At 41.6% G+C, this 21,895-nt stretch overlaps 1 protein-coding gene across 4 annotated transcripts in view; it reads left to right on the forward strand.

The window, feature by feature from the left end:
- Positions 1 to 21,895, forward strand: part of HTR2C (5-hydroxytryptamine receptor 2C) — a 217,877-nt gene that overhangs the window by 164,513 nt on the left and 31,469 nt on the right. For 3 of the 4 annotated variants that reach the window (XM_005484511.4, XM_005484510.4, XM_074551569.1), the window contains exon 3: positions 10,128 to 10,761. In XM_005484511.4, coding sequence (XP_005484568.1) covers positions 10,377 to 10,761 — 385 coding nt within the window. In that variant the 5' untranslated portion in view covers positions 10,128 to 10,376. Of the gene's footprint in view, positions 1 to 5,676; positions 5,830 to 10,127; positions 10,762 to 21,895 lie in introns of all 4 variants that reach the window. The other variant, XM_074551568.1, reaches the window with a different exon arrangement.

The raw sequence follows: 21,895 nt of genomic DNA on the forward strand, positions 1-21,895 counted from the left end.
GCCTGTCTGGGAATGCACCTCAGAGATTTCACCCACAGTTTAGGGAAATGTAGGAAGAATACTCCTTTTAAAAAGAAGTGGCTGCTTTGGACCCTGTTTGAATTTCTAAATGCAAGTTTTCCTTCTTAGACTGTCACTGAGACTAGAGGTTGTCTTTTACATTTCTTTGTTAGCATTAAACTTTCATACTTTCTCTGTTGTTTTGTTGCTGAATTCTGGTGGTGTTCACAAGGGTCCCAGGACAAGGGAAGAGATGAAAATCTTGACTCTGTGTTTCAGAAGGCTGATTTATTATTTTATGATATATATTATATTAAAAGAAAATGATACATTAAAACTAAAGAATAGAAGAAAGGATTTCATCAGAAGGCTTGAAAGGAATAGGAAGGAATGAATAACAAAAGCTCGTGACTCTCAGAGAGTCTGGGCCAGCTGACTGTGATTTGCCATTAATTAGAAACATCCAACATGGACCAACCAAAGATGCACCTGTTGCATTCCACAGCAGCAGATAATCATTGTTTTTCTATTGTTTTTCTTTTCCTCTGAAGCTTCTCAGCTTCTCAGGAGAAAAGTTCTGGCAAAGGGATTTTTCAGAAAATATCACGGCAACACTGAATTTGTCTGCAGCTTGTCTCTTATTTCAGTGTTCTTCTCAGTGGTCCTAACCATCTCGTTAAATGCAGCCAAGCACCTGCCTGCTCTTTTCAGCACCTCAGGACTGCTCCCTCTGCTGCAGCTTCAGCACACCTCGGCTGGGACAGAATCTGAATGGTACAAAATCTTTCCATGTGTTTGCTCACACGGAGAAGAAGGTTAATCCAAATTACACCAGCTTTTACAGCCCTCCCTTGCCTTTCATGTCGTGCTAGAAAATGAAGTATTTTCAATTATGTTTTGTCTCCTTCACTTCATTTTCCCTGAGTCATGTGTTGATGTCAGAGATGCCAGTTTGTGTCAGTGCAATTTGCTCCCATGGAAATGCCTCCTGCACACAGGCTCCTCTCTCCTGTGCTTACAGAATGTGGGAGCTGTCACAGCCCTGCCCCAGCATTGCCCATCTGTCTATTCTCTCAAAGCTAATGAGCCTTTTCCTTCCTGCTCCAGGCATATTACACACCCTGACTTATTCATAGATGATGTCTATTAAAATTGTCAAATGCTTTGAAAATTTAATTATTTCCCTAAATAAAGAGTCTGCTTCTAATCACATTGAGGATGTTTCAACACAATTGGCCTGTTTTCTAGTGCAAATCAAGAGTGACTATGCTGAGCTCTGTCTGGTCCCCTGGGCATTGTCATTTAATTGAAAATACTTGTGATTTACTATAGTGTAAGAGCTCAGAGGTGTCCCCTAGCTGGGTCTGTGAGCAGCATCACAATGCAGAATTTATCTGGAATAAGACATCCAGATTAAAGTGGCCTCTTATGGCATCAAACAGTCAGTGTGTGACAGGGTAGGAGGCAGGTATTTGTTTGCTTTTGGAGTGATGGAGCATAGAGAAATCCCTTGCTTGCTGTATCTATAGCTTGGATTATATTTGTCTCTTTCACTTGTGCCTGCATATAGCTGAGATGCTGAACTAATTATCTTTGTTTCGAACTGATAAACTCATAGTTTACAGCCAAATTGTTTTAGTTATTCATTGTGCTATCACATTCATTGTGTTATCATATTTCACTATTATTTGATTTGTTCAGCCCTCAGTCCTTCTGATTTTCCTCTATTACATACCAACCTTTACTGATGTGAGTGCTGAATCTTGGTTTTGAATTATCAATGTATTTAGTTCTCAAAGTAAATGTTTTGGTTAGGGAACATCAAAAAAACAAACAAACAAACAAAACCCCCCAATTTACTACCAAGATCAAAGCTTACCAACCTCAACAGACACTTTCCTTCCAGACCAGGGTTGTTTTTCCAGTCTAATCCATTTTCATCTCCTTTGCAGCCAATACCGTGGCACCTTCACAATTGCTCTGTTCATCTTGTTCTCTGGAGTTTTCATAATAACTTCCCTGGTGACACCATATCAAATGGTTTAATGAAGTGTGAGCTACAGACACTGCCTTTTTTATTATTATTTTTTTTAAATTTTATTTTCCTAAAGAATGGAGTGTTACAGAACAGATGAACAAAATCCCAAGACACCAAGCCAAGACTTACAATGTACATCTGGGAAACTCATGTTGCTTTTCACAGCACTTTCCACACATTTTTGTGTCTCAAATTTTCCTTTTAAATCTGTTCTGAATTTTTGACTGGTTAAGGTCAAACTAAGAATTTTATAAGTGTGTGGATAATTTTCTATCTTGAAATGAAGACCAGTTGTTGTAACTGTTTCAGTCTTATTTTCTTTGTCCTTTTCCTGGTTTTTTTTTAAGACCAGTTTTTAAGAGTTTTATTTTCTATCTATTTTATTAGTTTCCCTTACTACAGATTTATCAGGATATCCAGTTATATATATAAAATATACTTAGAGCAGAAAAGTGTTGTTTTTTTGAATTTATCCTGTCAGCCACTCCATTTTGGATTTTTATGGGTCAGTTTCCCAAGAGAAAAAAAAAAAAAAAAGGAAATTAAAAGGGAAAACCCCCAATGAGTAGCTGCATTTTCTATGTAATTATTGTATCAACTGTTGCTATGCATGAGATAAAGATAAGTCAATTAGCTTATGAATGTTTCAATAATCCTTTCTCTGACACTGCACTGGTATGTGAAAACACATATTTAATTAAGCTATTACAGTAAAGGACCTGAGCCATTTGTCAGTTCATTAGGCACACTTTTCATTATGCTTTGAGCATTGTTTTCCTCTTCCTTGGCTTATTTGATGCTGTAATTTATTCTTTTTAAAGATATTTGGACAGCAATGACAACAGGGGAGGCACTCTGTAACCTATGTTAAGAGTGCACCACCATTTTTTAATAGAGGAGACCTCTATGAAAAAATCACTCCTGAGCCCTGAATTGGAGAGTTCTGCAGGCTGAGGTGCTCACTGGTGTGACAGTGTTCTCAGGGGTCTGAGGATGAGGGAAGAGATGAGGATCTGACTCCATGTTTCAGAAGGCTGATTTATTATTTTATGATATATATTATATTAAAACTATACTAAAAGAATAGAAGAAAGGATTTCATCAGAAGGCTAGCTAAGAATAGAAAAAGAAAGAATGTACAACAAAGGCTTGTTGGCTTGGAGAGAGGGTCTGAGCCAGCTGACTGTGATTGGCCATTAATTAGAAACAATCACATGAGACCAATCACAGATGCACCTGTTGCATTCCAGAGCAGCAGATAATCATTGTTTACATTTTGTTCCTGAGGCTTCTCAGCTTCTCAAGAGAAAAAAATCCTAAAGAAGGGATTTTTCATAAAATATCATGACTACCCACTGGGAAAACAGACCTGGGGGAGAAGCTTTTTCAGCTGTGGGACCCCCATGTGAGCAGCCCTGTGCTGGTGATGTACCAGGGCTCAGAGGGGAGGTTTTCCCCTGGATTTCATGTGGCATGAGGTGCAGGGTGAGCACCATGTCACAGCATGAGAAATTTGTGTGTTCACTGGAAAATGAGCGGTCCTGAGCTGTGATTTCAGAGGGCACGGAGAACTGGAATGAAGAGAAAGCTCAGAGAGAAACATCAAGGGATTTCTTGCTTGATTAAGAAATGTGACTTAGTAAGTAAAGAGTGAGTCAGCAGCAGTCCCCAGGCAGGGTGGGTGTGCTCAGTGCGTGCCAGGCTGTGACTCAGCCTGCTCTGTGCTCACCTGCTCCTGGCCACGCTCTGGCACGGCTGCAAACCATGCACAGTCATTACAGAATCCCAGTGATACTGGGTGTGATGTTTCCCCTAAAACATGAATTATATGTAAATCACTTGATGAGTATTTTTCATTTAGAGGCATGTACGTATTTACATGTGTTTTGTTGTGGTTGCACTTAGAGCTATGAAGTTATTCAAGCACACATGGGAATAGAGCACTGTACATCAGAAACTGCTGAAAATTGTGGAGTCTTCTGGTTTTTAAGTAAGCCTGGCTTTAAAACGTGCAAAAAAAAGAGTTAGCTAAACAAACCTAAGCAAGTGTTTTTGTTGCTTTGGTTTATTATGTTTCATTTTGGATAAGTGCTCACTTCCAGACTTTAATGATGTAAACAAAGAGCTGCCATGCAAAACATTTGAGAGAAGAAGAAAAATTGGTTTACTAGAGAGAAAGAAAGTTTAGAAAGAGTAAGAAAAGAGTTTAGAAAGAGTAAGTAGTTTGCTACAAGAAGCCTGAAAAGCTGAGTGTAAAAAAGCTGTCACACAGGATTTTCCCAGCAATGTCACACGTGATGCTTGCCACATTGTGCAGCTGAATTAAAAGGGACAGAGGGAAGGAATGTCACTGCAGTGAAGGCAGAAGTCAGGTCCTTACAACCACAGGAGCTGCTTTGGGAATCCTGGGGACTCTCAAAACTCCATGGACCTGTTGCATTAAGGGTATAAATGTTTGGCAGAAGATAAATGCCCCTTGTGTTCCAGCTGGTTCTCAGAAATTCGAGGCAGGGCTCAAATTCAGGTTATAGCCAATTCAGACTATGGGGCTGGTCAAGCTCAGTAAGAACTTCCAGGAGCACAGCTGTACAAATAGTGCAGGAATGTGGGTTTGATTGCATTCAATAGGACTTTGCATGATCCAGATTCATGAATGAAGTGATTTATTGAAGCAACAGGAAAGCAGGGTCAGGACTGCCATGACAAATGCACTAACTGCAGAGAGTTAATATGTGCTTCGAATTTCAGCCACTGGGGACATATGGATTTAAAAAAAAAAAAAAAAAAGAAACAAAAAACCAGAGAGGCAGGTTGGAATTATATCTACCCATAGAAAATATGAACAACTAGGGTATAATCATTCCAAGAAGTTAGAGCAGTGTGTGATGAGATTCAGATTTATTCTGTTGTGGTGTTTCTGCATGTCTGAGCCAAGAGAGAAAGTTTATCATTGCAGGGAGTGGCAGAGTATCTACATCTTCTTGTGAGGTTCCCAGGTGCTCTTCCACAAAGGGAAAATAAAAAAGGATGCTGGTCTTAGAGCCAGAAGGTGGATTAAGATCTCTCTGTGTGTTTGTACTGCCTTGAAATGTCTGGAAAAGAAATTAATGCCTTTCTGACTCAGTATGAGGGAAGATACAGAGAGGGAAATTGATGCTATTTACTTTTGGACAGAATGGTAGTGATTCATTATTATGACCCTACAAAATATCACTGCTTGAGCTCATATCTGAGAAAATCCATTTCCCCTTGCTGTGAAAAAATTAAATACTCTTTTTTTTTTAAATTTACAAGTAATTAAATAGTTATTTTCTGTGTCAGAATTAAAAAAGACTGGTAGAAAGCTGTATTTGGGGAGGTTTCCCTAAGGTTTTATTAAGTGGTTTTTACGCTGATTTATCTCCAAGTCCTATTGGGAAAAATTCCAGAATTTCTTGCAAAAGAGAAGAGGACGTATCAAATTCTCCCTTGGAAAAAAAATATCTAAGCAAAGAGCTAATAATATATTCCCAAGTTCAAGAGTAGCTCAGGAAAAGTCAAATTAGGCATAACCACTTCTCTGGGTTACAACTTCAGTTAATTTGCAGTGGGTATCTACAGAATAATCACTGGGGTTTGACTTTTCCTTCCCCTTGCAGGGACTGTGAAAATGCTGCCTCTGTGCTGGCACTGGAGGCATTGCTTCCAAAAGAAAGGAGATTTCTTGGTGCTGCCAAGTGCCTAGAATGAGTTTGAGCTTTCCAAAACTGCCACATTTCAGAGGATGTTGAGCTGTGGATCCTCAGACCCAGGTGGGGAAGGTGAGGGGCTGGCCCTGGTGTGAGCTGGGGCAGCTCTGGGGCCCTGGATCCCAAACCAGGCACACTGGATTGGTTTTCCCTTCATGGATTTGTTTTCCCTTTGTTTCACAGCTCTGTTTGCCCACCTGGCCACACACTCTTATTTCTGGCCATTGGGAAACTGAAGGGGAGAGGATGTGCTGGTGTGATCCTGAGCCTGAGCAGCAGGGACAAGCACAGGACAGGTATCCAAGGGTGGGAGCTCAAAAACATCCCCATGCTGGACAGCTTTGCTCAGAAAGACAATTCTGATCCAATTATAGGATAATTTAACCTGAAAGGGACTTTTTGAAGGTCTCTAGTCCTCAAGGTGCTCAAGGAAGAGCTGACTCCCAGGTTAGATGGGGGTCTGGGAGGAGATCCCTGCTGTGTTCTGAGCTTCTGCAAGGATGGACATCCCACAGTCTCTGTCTGACCACCAGCACTGAGATTTATCTCTTTTTTTTCCCACTTCATACACTATTTCCTTACATCTGTCACAATTTCTTCTTGTTTTGCTGCCCAGCTTTTGGAATTCTCCTGTTTGGAATTCTCCTTTTTGGAATTCTCCTGTTTCCTCTGGAAGTACCAGCAGGTAGATGTAGGCAGCAAATGCATCCCTGTTCAGAGCTTTTTCTCTGAGCTGAACCAAACCCAACATTTATTGTGCTTCCTCCCACATCACCCTGGTCATCTCCATTGGACTTGCGGCATTCTCACACACTGCTTAAAAATAGAACTGCACAAAATAGGGATGTTTCCTAGTGCTGCTGTAAAAAAGGAGAAAGATGAGTTCCAACTGCCCAAAATATAGAAGTCTCTTAATATAAAAATATGAGTTTATTGAATCACTAAAAGGAAAGTGGCCCTTTGCAAGTTTGCCATGAAAATCTGTATTTTAAAGCAACCTTCTGTTCCAAAAAAAGGGAAAATTAAATTGGCAATGAATTAAAAAAAATAATAAAGATGCAAATAGCAAGAAATGCAGTGTTTAGAATGAAGAATGAAGCCTTAATTCTGCCTTCCTGAACATAAATTGTGTATTCTATTATATAATTTTAAATTATTTGCCATTCTGAAAAGGGCTTCATGGAGCTATAAAAATTTATGTCATCTGACTATCTGGCTCAGATAGTTGTGAACTATCTGCAACTGTTTTCCTGTCAAAAATTGCAGTGCTTACAGTTCAGTTTAGTTGACTTCAGATTTATTTTCTTCCCTGATGTAGGTCTACCATCGAAGTCAAGGCTGAAGGAAAATTTTTTTTATTTAAAAATGTTTGTTCTTTATCAGCTTGTTTGCTTTCATCTGGTAATTGGGGAGATGTGAATGTGACTTGGAGAACTGGAGACTCACAATATTTTGGGAGGGGAAAATCTCTCTTGCATATGGCCTTTGTACTTGTGATGCCATTGGATGTTTTGGGGTTTTTTTGGGGTGGGAATTGGTGAAAGCATCACTTTTGATCATTAAGTCCTTCTGGGGTATTTTTTACAGCAAGACTCACCGTGAATTAATGTATTACCTCAGCCTGCCTGAAACTCAGGTTGGTGTTTTGGGCTGACAATCCTTGATTTCTCACCCAATTTCAGATGCACGTTGGTAACATCCAGAGGTTCCCCCAGTGACCCAGGAGGGCTCAGGAGCTCTGCAGAGGGTCAGGGAAAGGCAGGATCCTGCCTGGGGCTGGGGAGCAGCTCCAGCCTCAGCAGGCGGCTGCCTCTCCCCAGGAACGTGTGCTCTGGGCTTTGAAGGGTAAAACAGCTAAAGATGAATGCATTTAATTCAAAGGAAAAAATAATTGTGTTTATTCCAAGAGAAGTTTGGGTTTTTTTCCTTTTAGCAAGTGTAATGGTGGTAAATAGTCCCAAAGGCATGTGAGACCCCCAGTGCCCCACCAGTACAGGCTTATTAACCATTGCAGCTTCTGTTTCACTCCAACTTAACCGTCTGGAATATCCAAAACCTCCAGCATATCAACCTCTGCTTTAAATAATTCATGTGTTTCTTGATAGACAAAAGTGGTTTTCCTTCAGTTTATTTCAGTAATTTTATTTTTCCTTCAGTATATTTTACCTTCAGTTGATTTTAAACTGGACTTAAAGAGTGAAAGGAAAGAATGTGCCAAAAGAAATCATTGTTTTACTTTATCAAAAAGCAAGAGTGGCATAGAAAACAATTTGGCTTTGCTGAATGTTTAAATTATAATTCTAATGACTGTCAGTAGTAGATTGAACTGGAATTGATGATTGACCACAAAATTCAGTATGTGTAGTTTGATGTTAGCTATTGGAAAAAAAAATCTGTGATAGGCCCATGTTTCAATTTAAAATTATGGAGATGATTCTTAAATAAATGCAGAATCCATGAATAAATTGTGAATTATTTTTCTGGTACAGTGGCGTGCTTAGAAGACTGTAGCTGAAGGAATTAGTCACAAAGTTTTACCTTGAGGAGACTGAGGGATGCATTGAAAAGGAAAACTGATGACTTCAAGCCAGGATCTGTGTAAAATAATAACAAGAGTATTAGCAAAGCAGTAGAACAGTTAATTCTGAAGGTGGAGCCCAGGCTTGAGCATTCCTGTAATCAAATTCCCACATGATTTTTCAAACTGAGTATGTAAAATGCAAGAGAGAATTACTCTACTCACCATTTCAGTATGCAGACATGAACAGTGATAAAAATAGGCACTTTTAATTCAGAAGCCTTCTCTTGGAGTTCTTTGTGGTGTGGTTTTGTTTGGGGGTTGTTGGTTTGTTTTCATGATCCAGATTTAAGTCATGTCCTGTCTGTGATCCTTTGGCTGCCCAGTGTCTCCTTCAATGTGGAAAGATGATCTGGAAAAATTGTCATCAGAGCTTTGAATTAAAAGCAGTGTTTTGGAAAATAAAAAATAAACTTTCTAGAGACTTTTTTTGTTTGTTTTTGAGACCAACTAAGTTGGAAAGAATAAATGGTCCAGTGACCACTTGTTCATTCATCTGCATGTGCAGCTGCAAAATTATTTTCTGTGCTGTGCAAAACTCCTTCCTAAATATGAGGTTTAGAGACCCTCTGGGAGTAATTAACTACAATGCAGAAACAAATCTGGGTTCATTGTATGAACTGCTCATTTAAGAAATATTTTTGTGCACAAAGCCCATTAACAAAGTTCCAAAACCTTCATGAATGTTAAACACTTTATTATAGGATTCTGAGCACTTCCTGTTTAAATGAAATCTAGGGTAATCTCATTAACTACATGTAGCTTTTGATACCTGGATTGCTGTGTCAGATGTGTGCCACAGTGCATTCAACAGCTAAAATCTGGCTTTTATTTTGTTATTTATTTAACAGTGATAGAACAGCTCTTTTCCTGGGCCCTGCACAAAAAGTTGAGGATGTGTGTCACAGATATCTTTTATGAAAAATCCTTTCCTTAGGACTTTTCCTCCTGAGAAGCTGGGAGGCCTCAGGAACAAAATGTAAACAATGATTATCTGCTGCTGTGGAATGCAACAGGTGCATCTGGGATTGGTCTCATGTGGTTGTTTCTAATTAACGGCCAATCACAGTCAGCTGGCTCACACTCTGTGTCCACGACACAAGATTTTGTTATCATTCTTCTCTATTCTTGGCTAGCCTTCTGATGAAACCTTTTCTCTATTCTTTTAGTATAGTTTTAATGTAAAGGATCATACAATGTTGCCTAATAAAATTGCATCTTATCCACCATTCATTTCCCAATAGAAATTGAACTATATAACAGTATACTGTTATATACAGTATACTATATAACAGTATTTGTTATAGGAGAGTTAATCATTAAGATCTGAGGGTTTTTACAACACCTTCATTTTACCTCAGAATATGTAAAATATATCCAAACCCTTCCATTTAAGGTGATAGATTACCCCATGCTTGGCTGCACTATCTGGATTGGCTGGAATTTTGTGCAATTGCTGTTTTACACAGCAGCAGAGCATCTGTGAAGTGGATATCAATTGAAACATATTTTGCTCTTCAGACTTGCTTTTGCAGGTTTCACAAAACATTTAATTAGTGATAATCAGCTTTTAACCAGCCAGAGCACACTGATGTGATTCCCTGCCTCTCTCCCCCATGATGGTAGGCATAGTCTGTACCCTTCAGATAAATTGCTGGCAGTCTGGAGAATGTCCCAGCCAGCAGCAAGGGGAAGAATAAGGATGTCGGTTGCATGGGGAATAAAGAAAGTGTTGTGTTTACTGTGGTTTCAGTGAAGAATATCCTTTTCCTTTACTTTTCAGAATGGTGAACTTGGGAACCAGCTGGAGATTGCAAAGTCTCCTTTCCCTTGAGGCTGGTGGACAATGGTCATCCTCTACCACACCCAAGGAAAGCAGAGGAGCTCCACGCTAACTTCTGTAAGCTCTGCTTCACTATGGAAGATCAAATGATTTTCTGGCTCAGGTTTTGTGATCTGCCTTGGACCTGGAGTTTGGAAAAGGGATCGTCTCTGAGGCACGGTTAAGAGACAGAGCAACCAGCCCCAGACAATGAGCACTTTAAGTAGCACTGGAATATTGCTCAGCTTAACAACAGTGTCTGTTACACTGGATTTCAGTTTGCATGGTGGTCTGATGGCTTGGTCCTTGAGCAGCAATTTGACTCTGAACCAGAGTTTGCCTACATCTGATCCTCTCAACACCTCTGAGAAGGGCGAAGTCTCTCGGATGTCCGTCAGGGAGAAGAATTGGCCGGCCCTCCTGATCTTGGTTGTCATCCTGCTGACCATTGGGGGGAACATATTGGTAATTATGGCTGTGTCCTTGGAGAAGAAGTTGCAGAATGCCACAAACTTCTTCCTGATGTCTCTGGCAGTGGCAGACATGCTGGTGGGTATCCTGGTCATGCCCGTGTCGCTCATTGCAGTCCTGTACGGTAAGTGCCTTCCCTCCTTGTTTGAATTTTTGTTTTAGCAGGGACTCCCCCGAGGCTGCAGTGGCCTGATTGTCCCTGTGCTGGTGGTCTGGGGAGTGTCAGTGTGTCCTTGGTCGTGGCTCTGTGCTGAGGTTCATTCTCTGGTGTTCAGTGCCAGGAGTGACCTGTGAATAATGTCACACTGAGGGGTTCTTACTGCTGGGGCCACACGAGAGTCTGAGACAGAGAGCCAGCTTTTCACCTTGGGTTGGGCTGTCCCTAAACCGAGCTAGGTCACAAAAGCTCATAGAAAAGTAATTAACTTTTAGTTATTGTAAAAGTAATGAAATTTTAGTTCATTGTTCATGAGCTACCCGGCTCTAAGCCGGGTCAGGATCTGTCCTTGAGCTGTCACTGCTGGGATCAGCGGGATTTGAGTAAAATCATGGATGAGAAAGGAGCCTTGCATGAGTAGATTTGGCATTCAGATAAAGCCTTCACTCCTGGCATTTGTAGCTCAGCTTGCCTTGTGCCTTTCAGGGGTCATTGTGCCTCTCCGTGCCTCAGTTTCCCTGTCTCTAACCTGAGAGAATGCTCTGTTCTAAAGCAGAGGCCTGCCTGTAGAGTGTAAACATTTATTTCTCCCCATGTCAGGGTCAGAGTGCTTGCAGTGGAGTGGGGCATCACTCCTGCACTCAGGTGTGGAATCACTGTTAGCACTTCAAAGAAGTAAAATATCAAACACATCTGACTTTCATCTGGCTGAGACTCCAGATCCCTTTGTTCGGGGTGGTGCTAGGAGTCCCCATCCCTGGCTATTTCAAAAGAGTATTTTGTTCTCCTCTGTATCTCTGATCATCATGTTTGTATACTCTTGTATCAATTTTATAATCTGTGAATTTCATAGATAAAACTTTAAATTGTTTTCAGATTTTCTTAGAAAGGTATTTTAATATTGATATTTCTTGGAAACAAATAATGCTGTTTACTTACAAATTTGATTAGAAATTGGTTTACTGTCCTATAAAGTAAAATGTAGGGATATTTATCTGACTTCTTCACTTACTTAAATGAGCAAGTCTGGCAGAGATTAATTTCTAAAAGACATTGATCAAGCATACATCATTCCAAAGCTTATATAGCTTGTCTACGGTGAGTTAAATCAATATGTGATTTAAGTACAGGCCTAGCTATGGAGACCTTATGCACAAAGATCTTTTATTTTGAACTGTCAGAATAGTTCCATCTCTAAATCTTGTGTGTATTATAACATGTGTATTTTATTTTTAGCATTTTACTCCAGCTCCCTGGAGCTTGAAAGGGAGAATATAAATACTGAGTTATGTGACAGACCTGCACTTGCATAAATTCTGTGTTAGCCAGTGACTCTAAAAAGGTGGATTTATGGAAGTGGTCTTCCTACATCCATACTTTCAAGGTCTTTGGAAACTAATAGAAATGGATTTTCTGTTCTGCCTAGAAAATGATTACTTAAGGTAGTTTAAAGGTGTAAAGCATGCCACCCTTTTAGCAGCAAGGAAATATCACTGATTTCAAGAGGCATTGTAATGATCCTCTTCTTTTGCCAGAGAACCAGCACTGGCTGTTGATAGCCCAAACATTTCTCCACAGACAAACAGTACTACATAGATTTTTTGGCAAAAATCGTAATTTCATGGAAGACTTGTGGAAATACTTTGAGGAATGAGGAGGCTGCTGGGGCAGTGCTGGGTGCTAGACCAAAGCTTGTTGCCTCCAGGCTTTATGAGGGGAGGAGGAGGAGGAAAAGTTCAATTTGGGGAAAAATGACCCTCAGAGGGAACTTGTGGATTGATCTCAGTAGGACCCCAGTGAAATAGTTTTTTAAATACTATTTAAGCTACAAATAGTGGAAGTAAGGAGGGGGAAAATGTTCTTACATCAGCAGAATTCTTGTGAGAATACAGGGGTGCATGGCCATGGACTGAGCAGGGAGAGGGTTACTGCTTGGAAACATCACTGTGAACGTTCAGTCACTTTTACTCTGCAACTTTTATCTTTTACATTCCAAAAAATCCACATAATTGTACACTGGGCTGTTTCAAAGGCTGCCATATGCTGTACTGAGAAGTGCATGCAGCACATCTCTTCCAGATTTTGTAGAAGTCACTTTTAATTTATGTAATCAGAAAGAAACCTTAAAAAATACATATAACAAACAGAAGAGTGAAGAAATTGCTTTCAAGTTTCCACATCAGCTCTCTCAGCCCCAAAGATAAATTCTAGTTGACAGAGTAACTAATTTCAGAGTAGGCTCATTTCCTTACTTTTGGCTAATAAGGTAAATGAAGTAGATTTCACTTCAAGCATAACCAGAAAATTGAATAGACACCCTCCACAAATACTTCGGGTTTTTGGTGGTTTTCTTAATTAAAAGAAGGGAAAATCAAGTTTCAAATTAATTCAAGAGTCTTATTATAAAGGAAAGGACAGCAGGATGCAGCATGATGGATTTTTCAGCAATTAATCAGGGCTTGGATATATTTATCAATTAGTCTTAAGTGTCTTACAGTAATCGATGAGTTGCATTTGACAGCTGAGAACATTTTCCCTGGCATGCAGTTCCTAAAGAAGTGAGTAAATTAGTCTGCTAATTAATAAGCATGTATTGGGGAGAGTAAATGAGAAATGTACACAGTGTTTCATCTCAGTGAAGAAATGCCTGATTAATTAAAAATACTGGTATTTTTATTAAAATATCGATAGGGCATCAGGTATCTCACACTTGATGGAGTTTCAGAGAGCAGGTGGAGGTTGTCTCCTCACCCCTGAGCACTCAGAGACAAGCAGCAGTGGGTTTATGTGGTGTAATGGGTTTGAGAGCAGGAAAGAGAGGGCTGGTGGAGGAATGCAAGGGAATCCCCTCAGCTGATCTGAGTTGCAGAGGATGTTGAGCTCCCTGGTTCTTGCAGAAGTTGCCAGAGTGTGCCCAAGGAGTGGCCAGCAGCCCCTCTGCACTCCCAGGGCCGGCTCTGCTCTGCTCTCCCTCCCTTGGTGCTGCCAGGGGCTGCTCTTGGATGCAGAATCCACCAGCCCCAGCTGCCAGAGCGCATTTACACCCACAGTGTTGTTATTGTTGATAATTGCCATCATTATGGTGTGTGGCAGAGATGTGCTGAGCACTGGGGCACACTTTGGTGCTGGTTTCCCTGCAGAGGGAGAGCAGGGCAGCTCAGCTCTTTGATGTGACACTCAGGTATCTGGAAATGATCAGGCATTTTAAAGACCAGATCAAGGCATGGGCTTAAATGCATCTTGACTACACCAAGTTCCAGCTGACAGTTGCATTACTTTCAGAATTTAATATTTATTCCTGTTAGTTTTAAATATGTAATGTTTCTGTTTGTGCTAAGTAACCACTACATTTTATTCTTCTGCTAGGGTGTGAGTGAATGGAAACCCCTACACTGCTTGCACTATCTGTGTCATAAATTCAGAGAGATTATTTTTTTTCTCTCCAATGACACCTTGTACCTGGGGTGTGTGCTCTGAAATTTATATCCAACAGGAAGGGTGAGTTTATCTTTTGCTATCAGTAGGATCCTTAGGCTGCTGCACTCTGTGCTCACCCAGCAGCATTTATTCTCTTTCCAAGTCCCTAAGCTTTCTTGTCCCTCAGCTAACCTAAATAATTGAAATCTGAAAATCCTACTACATCATTATTTACCCTCTTTCCAGATTATTAGATTCATAGGAAACTTTAGTTGAGATATTGAGTGTCCTGCTACTGAATTTTCTCCACATGAACTACTGCCTGTTTACCTGATGTGACAAATGGGATTAAGTTGTGGTGTACCTGTGTTGCTGTTGGGAAAGAAAGCTCTGTATGATGTGCCCTGAATCCATAGAACACTTTCTTTTCTGCTACCCAACGTTTAAAATGTGCTTAGAGTGAGAGGAGGGGGGAATACTAAATGGAAACTCTCCGTACCTCATTGCATATGGGTACCTGGTTGTAAAATATCTTGAGGCAGCTAAATGTTAACTTGCAGGGTTTTTCAGAGCCTCTGAAATTGTGGCACGCTATGATGATTCCCTGCTGGAAACAGCATTAGGAACCTGCACAGCTTTGGCTTGCACTGGGGGAAAACTGATGGTTTCAGGTCAAGTGAGAGTCCAAGGCTGAAGGGCTGAAATCAGCACAAGAGCTCAGCACTGGAGAGGATGATGATACCTGTCAAGAGGAGGGAGTGCTGCTCCACACCCTTTCTCAGCAGTGATTAAATCTATTAAACCTATATTTGCATTGCCCTCTTCAAAAACATTTGACTCAGAGCTTTTAATTGTCGTATTCAGAGCTGGATTTGCTCCACACACATAAATTTCCTCTTAATGTATTTTTTTATTTTATCTGAGATTATCTATACTTTATGTCTGGCTTTTTTATCTAGTTTACTTAATTTTTTTTTTTGCTCTGTTATACTTTTAATGTTGGACAATAAAGACTGGAAGCCAGATGAGTGAGGAAAGTGTCATTATCTGAGGAGAGCAAAGCCCTTTGAAGGAAAGACCACAGTGCCCTATGGTACTTGAAAGTCATCTTCTCTCTAGTCTTATTAAAGCAGAATTGCTTTCAAAAATTGTCAGAGCAATTTAACTTGTTGTAGCCTTTTGTTATTCTTTCTCATTATTTTGATGTGTGTGTTTTAGTGATGTCTTGTCTGAAAATCTCCTCAAGATTTTTATTTGCTTCTGTTATGAAAGATGAGAAGCAAAATTTGATATTTGCAGAATGACACCAATATGAGATGGATGCAGTCATTTGGATGTGATATACATATAATTTTTTTTGTCCTAACTGATAAAATTTCACTTATTCATCCATGGAGCAACCCCATCCCCAGGACTTTTTTGACAGCCAGGCTGTGTATGGCTCTAGTGCAACATTCTCCATTGAGATAAATACTTTATATGATATTAGCAAATTAACATGAATGCTTTCTACTCCTTTCCATTTCTTTCCTTTTATCTCAATTAGTTTCATAGAAAAATCTGCTCGACATTCTTTTATAGGCATGTTACAGTTTTATAGTAGTTATGCTAAAAACCCCAAACCAGCTTGTTAGCCCTGATGGTGTGTTGAGGGCTGACCAGGAATGAAGAGGAGGCAGAAAGGTGTAAAACCATGGGTGCAGTTCAGCTGTTTATGGGGGCACAGGTACCCCATGATGCAGACATGGTGCTTAATGCAGTTTTTATTTTATTTATATTTATTTGTGTTAATTTTCAATGAAGTGGTATGTCACCAATAACACTCGTGCTGATTGTTCCTCTTGTCTGGGAGTGTTGGTTTAACTGAAGTGGCTTCCTCATACACACCTTTCTAATCCCTGTTGAAGCTTTGGTCCTCACCAGGTTGAGAAAGAGAAAAATGCAAAAGTGAGGAGCCCATAGAACTGGAGAAGGGTCATCATCCATGGGGAGCTGCAGCTGTGCTGGGTGAAACAAACACAGCACTGATAGGGAGGTTCTGCTCTGGGAAGGGCACTGGGGAAAATTCCCTGGTCAGGCTTATATCTTGGCTTGTTTTCTGCTGAATTCCTTCTTTTGGGAATGGATTTTGGTTACAAGACCTGCAAACAATGGAGCAGTCCATAAATAAATCATATAAATTCAGGAAAGCAAGTCAGGGAAGTCTCTGCTGTCTGCAAACAGGCTGTTGTCCATTTGGAATTTATTTTAGTTATGTTAAAGTATTAGATGGATTTGTATTTGTCTTTTTAACAGTGTCTACATTTGGGTAGAGCAAGAAGAGCTACAGAGTGTACTTGGATCTTGTGGAAAGCAGTTTTTCTTCATTTCTAACACCTGCAGGTGTTAGATCTGTCTGTCTGCTGGTAGATTAAATTATAGCAGTGTTCAGCACTTGACCTGCCATCACTTCTTTGGGCAGATGGTCATGTACTTATTGGTAGCTGAGCTGTTTTTTCTCCTTATGCTGCACCTGTACTGACAGATTCAGAAAGCTTGTCACTTTTAATGTAATAAGAACCAGCCCCATAAAAATTCAGATTTTAGTAAAACCTCGGCTTGAATTGCAAATTCCTCCCAAAAAATTCCATGGAGACCTGGCATAAGTCTTCTGTATGGATGGTATGGATGCTCTTTTCTCTCCCTCAGGGCAATCTGTCCTTCCCTTAGCAGCACTCTGTGCTGTGGTAAATGTGCAGTGTTATGGTGAGCAGGATGTGAGCACATCTGAGAGGAGCAGGCAGTGCCCCAGGTGTCACCTGAGCTGCATCCTCAGCGCCCTGTGCCCCAGCAGGAGGGACAGCAGGCAGCCCCTGGTGTCAGCAATTCCCCAGCTTTGTCTGGCAGCAGGGTTTGAGTGTTTCCCCCACCTCCTGTGGGAGTGCAGCCACCCCAAACCCTGGCCCAGGCTCTTTGCTGTGTGCAGGGGCCGAAGTCAGAGCAAGTGTTTGGGGCTACAACTCCTGTAGTTGGTAAAGCCAGCTGCAGTTATCCCCTGGCCTCTGCGATATTGCGGCATCTTTCCTGCTGTGTCTAAGCTGAGGCAGTGTGAATGACATGGGGTTAATAACTAAGATATGATATGATATGATATGATATGATATGATATGATATGATATGATATGATATAATATGAATGCCCATGTCCCTCCTGGCCTGTCAACAAAGCTTTGTTGTGTCCTGCCCTGCCCAGCTCTGGGCAGGAAGGTCACGTTCCTCAAGGTGTTCTGCTCTGCACCTTCCTTCTGGAAATGGATGCTGTTACTCTTCCTTGGATGCTCTGGAAGCCACTGCTCTCCCCAGGGCAGCCCCTCTCCCCTGCAGCTCCTGGAGCCTGGGCTCTGTTTTGCCATGGGTGTCTTGTGAAAAAGTGGGAAATTAGGGGTTCTCTCTGGCTTCTGCTCTGGAGGCATCCTGAGGGGCATGTCATGGCAAATAAAGCTGTTGAGAGTGCTTTTGTTTAATTGCACTTCTGGTTGAGGCTGTGGAAGTGTATCCCTGTCTGCAGCCCTTCTCCTGGGAAGCTGGAAAAGGGATGGGTTATTCTCATTGCTGGTGAAGTACTTTGCAGCATGTGGAGCCCAAGTCCCCATTCTGCCAGCTTTATAGTGATCTGTTGCAAAAAATTAAAACTTTAGCCAGTAGCACAATAATCACCAGGGTGTATCAGACTATATTTTAAGCCATAAACTAGAATTTCTCTCTTGAAAGTATGTACTTTTTAATATAACTCCCTTCTTGCAAAAATCTGGTAACTTTCACATTTATTCTAATGCTGAAAATGAATTTCCAACCCTGTAACAGTTCTGGGAAGCTCAAATTCTACCCAGCATGTCCAAGCAGCAGGAGCCACTCCAGGGCCATGGAGCTGCAGTTTGCTGGTGTGAGCCATGAGCTGGGCAGCTCTGAGGAGCCTGTGGGGAACAGGAGCTGCTTTCTGTGGTCAGCAAGCACCTTCCTCCAAGGAAAGTGTGCCCACCTGGCAGGGCTGCCAGCAGCTCTGCCTGAGCTCCCAGGTGTCCTGTGGCATTCACATTCTCTGAACTTCACCCAGGGCTTTTTTCCTGGGAAGCTGAAAGACAGTGAGAGGCCTCAGAGAAAAGGAAAACAATTCTTATCTCATTTGCTTCTCCTGTGTTGTGCTCATGTGGAATGTGTTTGGAGATTGTTTTACTCAAGGTGATTTTTTGATTGAACTCCAGTGTGAGTTGTTTTCACTCTTTGGCCAATCAGGGCCAAGCTGTGTCAGGACTCTGGAGAGAGTCACGAGTTTGCATTATTATCTTTTTAGCATTTTGTAAGCATCCTTTCTGTATTCTTTAGTATAGTATAGTACTCTCTAATATAATATAGTATCATAAAGTAATAAATTAGCCTTCTGATAAGATGCTATCCTCATCAGTCTTCCCATCATCGAAGTTACCTAAATTTACAATAGTGCCCATCTCACACAGGAGCTGCTCCCTACACCTTCTTGCCCATTGCTCAGAGCCATTTGCACGTGGCAAATCTTTTCTTATTTCCAGGAGGAAAGCAGCAGACCCCTTGCCTTAGGTCTCTGATCTTGCTTCCTCTTCTGCTGAGCTCTGGATGATGCAGCAGAGGGTTTGTGGTGCAAAGATAATTTTTGGAATAAATCAATGCCAGCTTCAGAGAGAATTTCAATGGCACCTTGCTTACTGCTGTGGGTAGGGCCTGGCAGTTCTGTGCCTGGTCCTTGTGACTCATTTGAGCTCAGCCATTATCCACATTTTGGAGCATTAGTTTATAGGACTCTGAAGACCAAATTCTGCTGTCAGATAAAAAGGCAGAGCAGTTGCTATTTAATTTTTTTACCACCTGCCTCTTTCTTGTTATTTCTTCACCCTGTGCCACCTGTATATCATCCAGCTCTGACTTTGGCTGGCTTCTTGGAACAGGCAGAGATTTTCTTTACTGTCCCCTCTGTGTTTGTTCCTGTTGACAAGAGGATCTTGTCAATCCGCCAGCATTAGGAGAAAACATCAGAGAACAATAAACATTCCACATTTGTAAACATGCTTTTTTTGCTCCTCCAAACCCCTTGCTGTTAAGTAGCCAGCTCCTTTGCCTGCTGTGGGTTAATGGGACTTTTAGCCTGTGATCTGCCAGGGACGAGGCTGCTGCCCATGGAGCTCAGGCTGCTCAGCCCAGCACAGATGAGCAGAGCACAAACACTTCCAGCAGCCTCTGTTTCTGGTAGCTTTCATTGTGAGAGAAGCTTGGAGAAGATTGTCATGGAGAAGATTTTATGGCTGCAATAGAATGTACAGGTTGCACACCCTTTGAGTCAGATTGTGTTGGATTTGGATAAATATCCCCTCTAGAGAGGGGCAGAGATCCCAAAGGCCCTGGATGTGCCCTTCATCACATCCTCCATTGTAGGGGGATAGAATATAAGTAAATAAAGGTAGTATAGGGAGTAATCTTACCCCCCAAAGAGTTGCAGCTGAGCCAATTATTAAGGATTAGGAGCAGGCCTGATGTTAACAGGCCACAGCTGTAGCCAATACAAGAAGAGTGTTATAGAAGAGTGGATTGGTGGGAACTGGAGTCAGTTGGCTGCTGTGAGGATGAGGAAGAGTCAGTGCCCAGAGGAGCTGCCTACAAGAACCATCAGGGAGGTATGAAACTCTAACAATATGGAACCCTTGCAATGTAATTACAATAAACTCTTGTAATATAATGACAACACTCCACCACATTCCACATCAGGGAATGAGGGGCTGTGCCAGCATCCCAGCCTGGCCCTGGGCAGGCCGGGTGTGTGTGACCACAGCCTTGGCACATGGCAGCACTGCCAGGCTGGGAGCTCAGCCTGGCCTTTCCAGGAAAATCTGCAGCCCAGATTTTCACAGCTTGCCAAGGGATTCTGCAGAGACTCAGTGTTTGCCCTGGGGTCTGACTGGTTTTCTCACAGACAGAGGTTCTTGCAGAAGGGCCTGAGCAAAAGCAGTTATTCTGACCTGCATGGGAGAATGAGACCTGATTTCTGGGATTTAAAAGGACACATCCAGTGCTTTCTTTTTTTCCACCTAAATATGGGAAAATGAAAACCAGGAGTGCTACAGAGCACCTTAGATTTTATTTTCTAAATGGATTGCTCCTCTGTTTTGCTCAGTGGCAGCAGGCTGCGGGTAAATAACTGTAAGCATAAGGGACCTGGGGAATGGTTTCCTAAAACATCCATGAGGGGAGATTCTGACTGTGCTAAAGCCAGTGGGAACATTGACAGGACATGCAGAGAGCCTAGGATTTCTGCCAGGGCAATTCTGTGTCTCCTCCAACCTCTTTACTCTCCTCCTGCCTGGCCATGGCTGCAGCTCTTGGCATGACTGCAGCAGCATCTCTCAGCCTGAAGGGTCTGAGATGTTTTGCTGCTCTCCTCTGAGCCTGAGAAAATCTCTTCTGTCACTGCAGTGCAGCTCCTTTCATGGCATTTCTGTTCCTTGGGTTCAGCACCACCATCCAGAGCAGGAGGCACTCTCCTGTGGGACCTTTGTGTAACATACAGGTGAGAGAAATGAGCTGGCACTTGTCCAGCTGAGGTCACCCAGAGCTGCACAGTGTGGAACACTCAGCTCAGTGCTGAAATGTGCTCCTGGTCTGTGCTCTGAAGTATGTTTTTGTGGGCATCCATTTGCTTAATGTGGTTTGGCATGAAACACTTCTTTATGTTGGCTTGGTGAGGCTGGCTCTCCCTGAGACGCTTGTGTTTTGCTTTTCCTGCTGTGAAAGAAGTGAACTCCTCTCTTCTGGGTAGGCTGAGACTGTTGAGGGGTTTTTGCTAAGTTCATTTGTTTTGATTAGAAGCCAAAAATATTTAAAAGATAAAGGAAGCAAACTCACCTTAGAAAAATATTGTGCTGAGCTGCATAATTCAAATAAGAGCAGTCACAAAGATCACAAGGGGAGTTTCCTGATCCCACAGGAATGCAGGATTGAAAAGAACTTTCTGACTTCTTGTGTCCTTGTTTGCTAGCAAGGATCGTTAAGTCACTGAGCTGCTGCAGTCATATCTTCTATTTTCCAGAGCCTGTTTCCTTCCAGATGCCTTCTTTTGGGAAGCTGAGGATAAAAATGTGTGTTTTAGTATGTAGCAACAGAAAGCCAGGACAAATCTCTGAGCAGCTTATTATGAAATCAAACCCCCCTTACCTTTCTTGCAAGAAGCAGTTTTTAAATAGAAAATCCTAACACTGCAGTGTGAAAAAACAGAGCCTCCATTCACCTTGGTACTTCCTGAGAGGCAAAACCATCACCCAGGCATCTCAGGGTGTTTCCTTGGATGCTGCCTCTAAAAACGTGGAGAAGAAACTGGCAGAGTCCACTCTTGCCCTGCCTGTTCCTGAGAGGTGAAGGGAAATCTTAAAATGCTTCAGATTATTTCAGTTGTTGAACATAAGGCCATATCTTTTTCTAGTTTTCCCACAGCTTGTGTGCTGCATCCAATCAGGGAGCTATTTTTCATATGTTAGACATCAAATTGGATGGGTCTGTCTTGTTTGCTTGGTCAAATTGAGAATTGCCCAACCAAAATAAATCTTTTATGTGCAAGAATGACTCATTAGAATAATTTTGAATTGCACTCATTTAAATGTTTTTATTTAATGCAAATAAAGTTTTA

The sequence above is a fragment of the Zonotrichia albicollis genome, chromosome 14 (assembly GCF_047830755.1).
Source record: "Zonotrichia albicollis isolate bZonAlb1 chromosome 14, bZonAlb1.hap1, whole genome shotgun sequence".
Classification (NCBI taxonomy): Eukaryota; Metazoa; Chordata; class Aves; order Passeriformes; family Passerellidae; genus Zonotrichia; species Zonotrichia albicollis.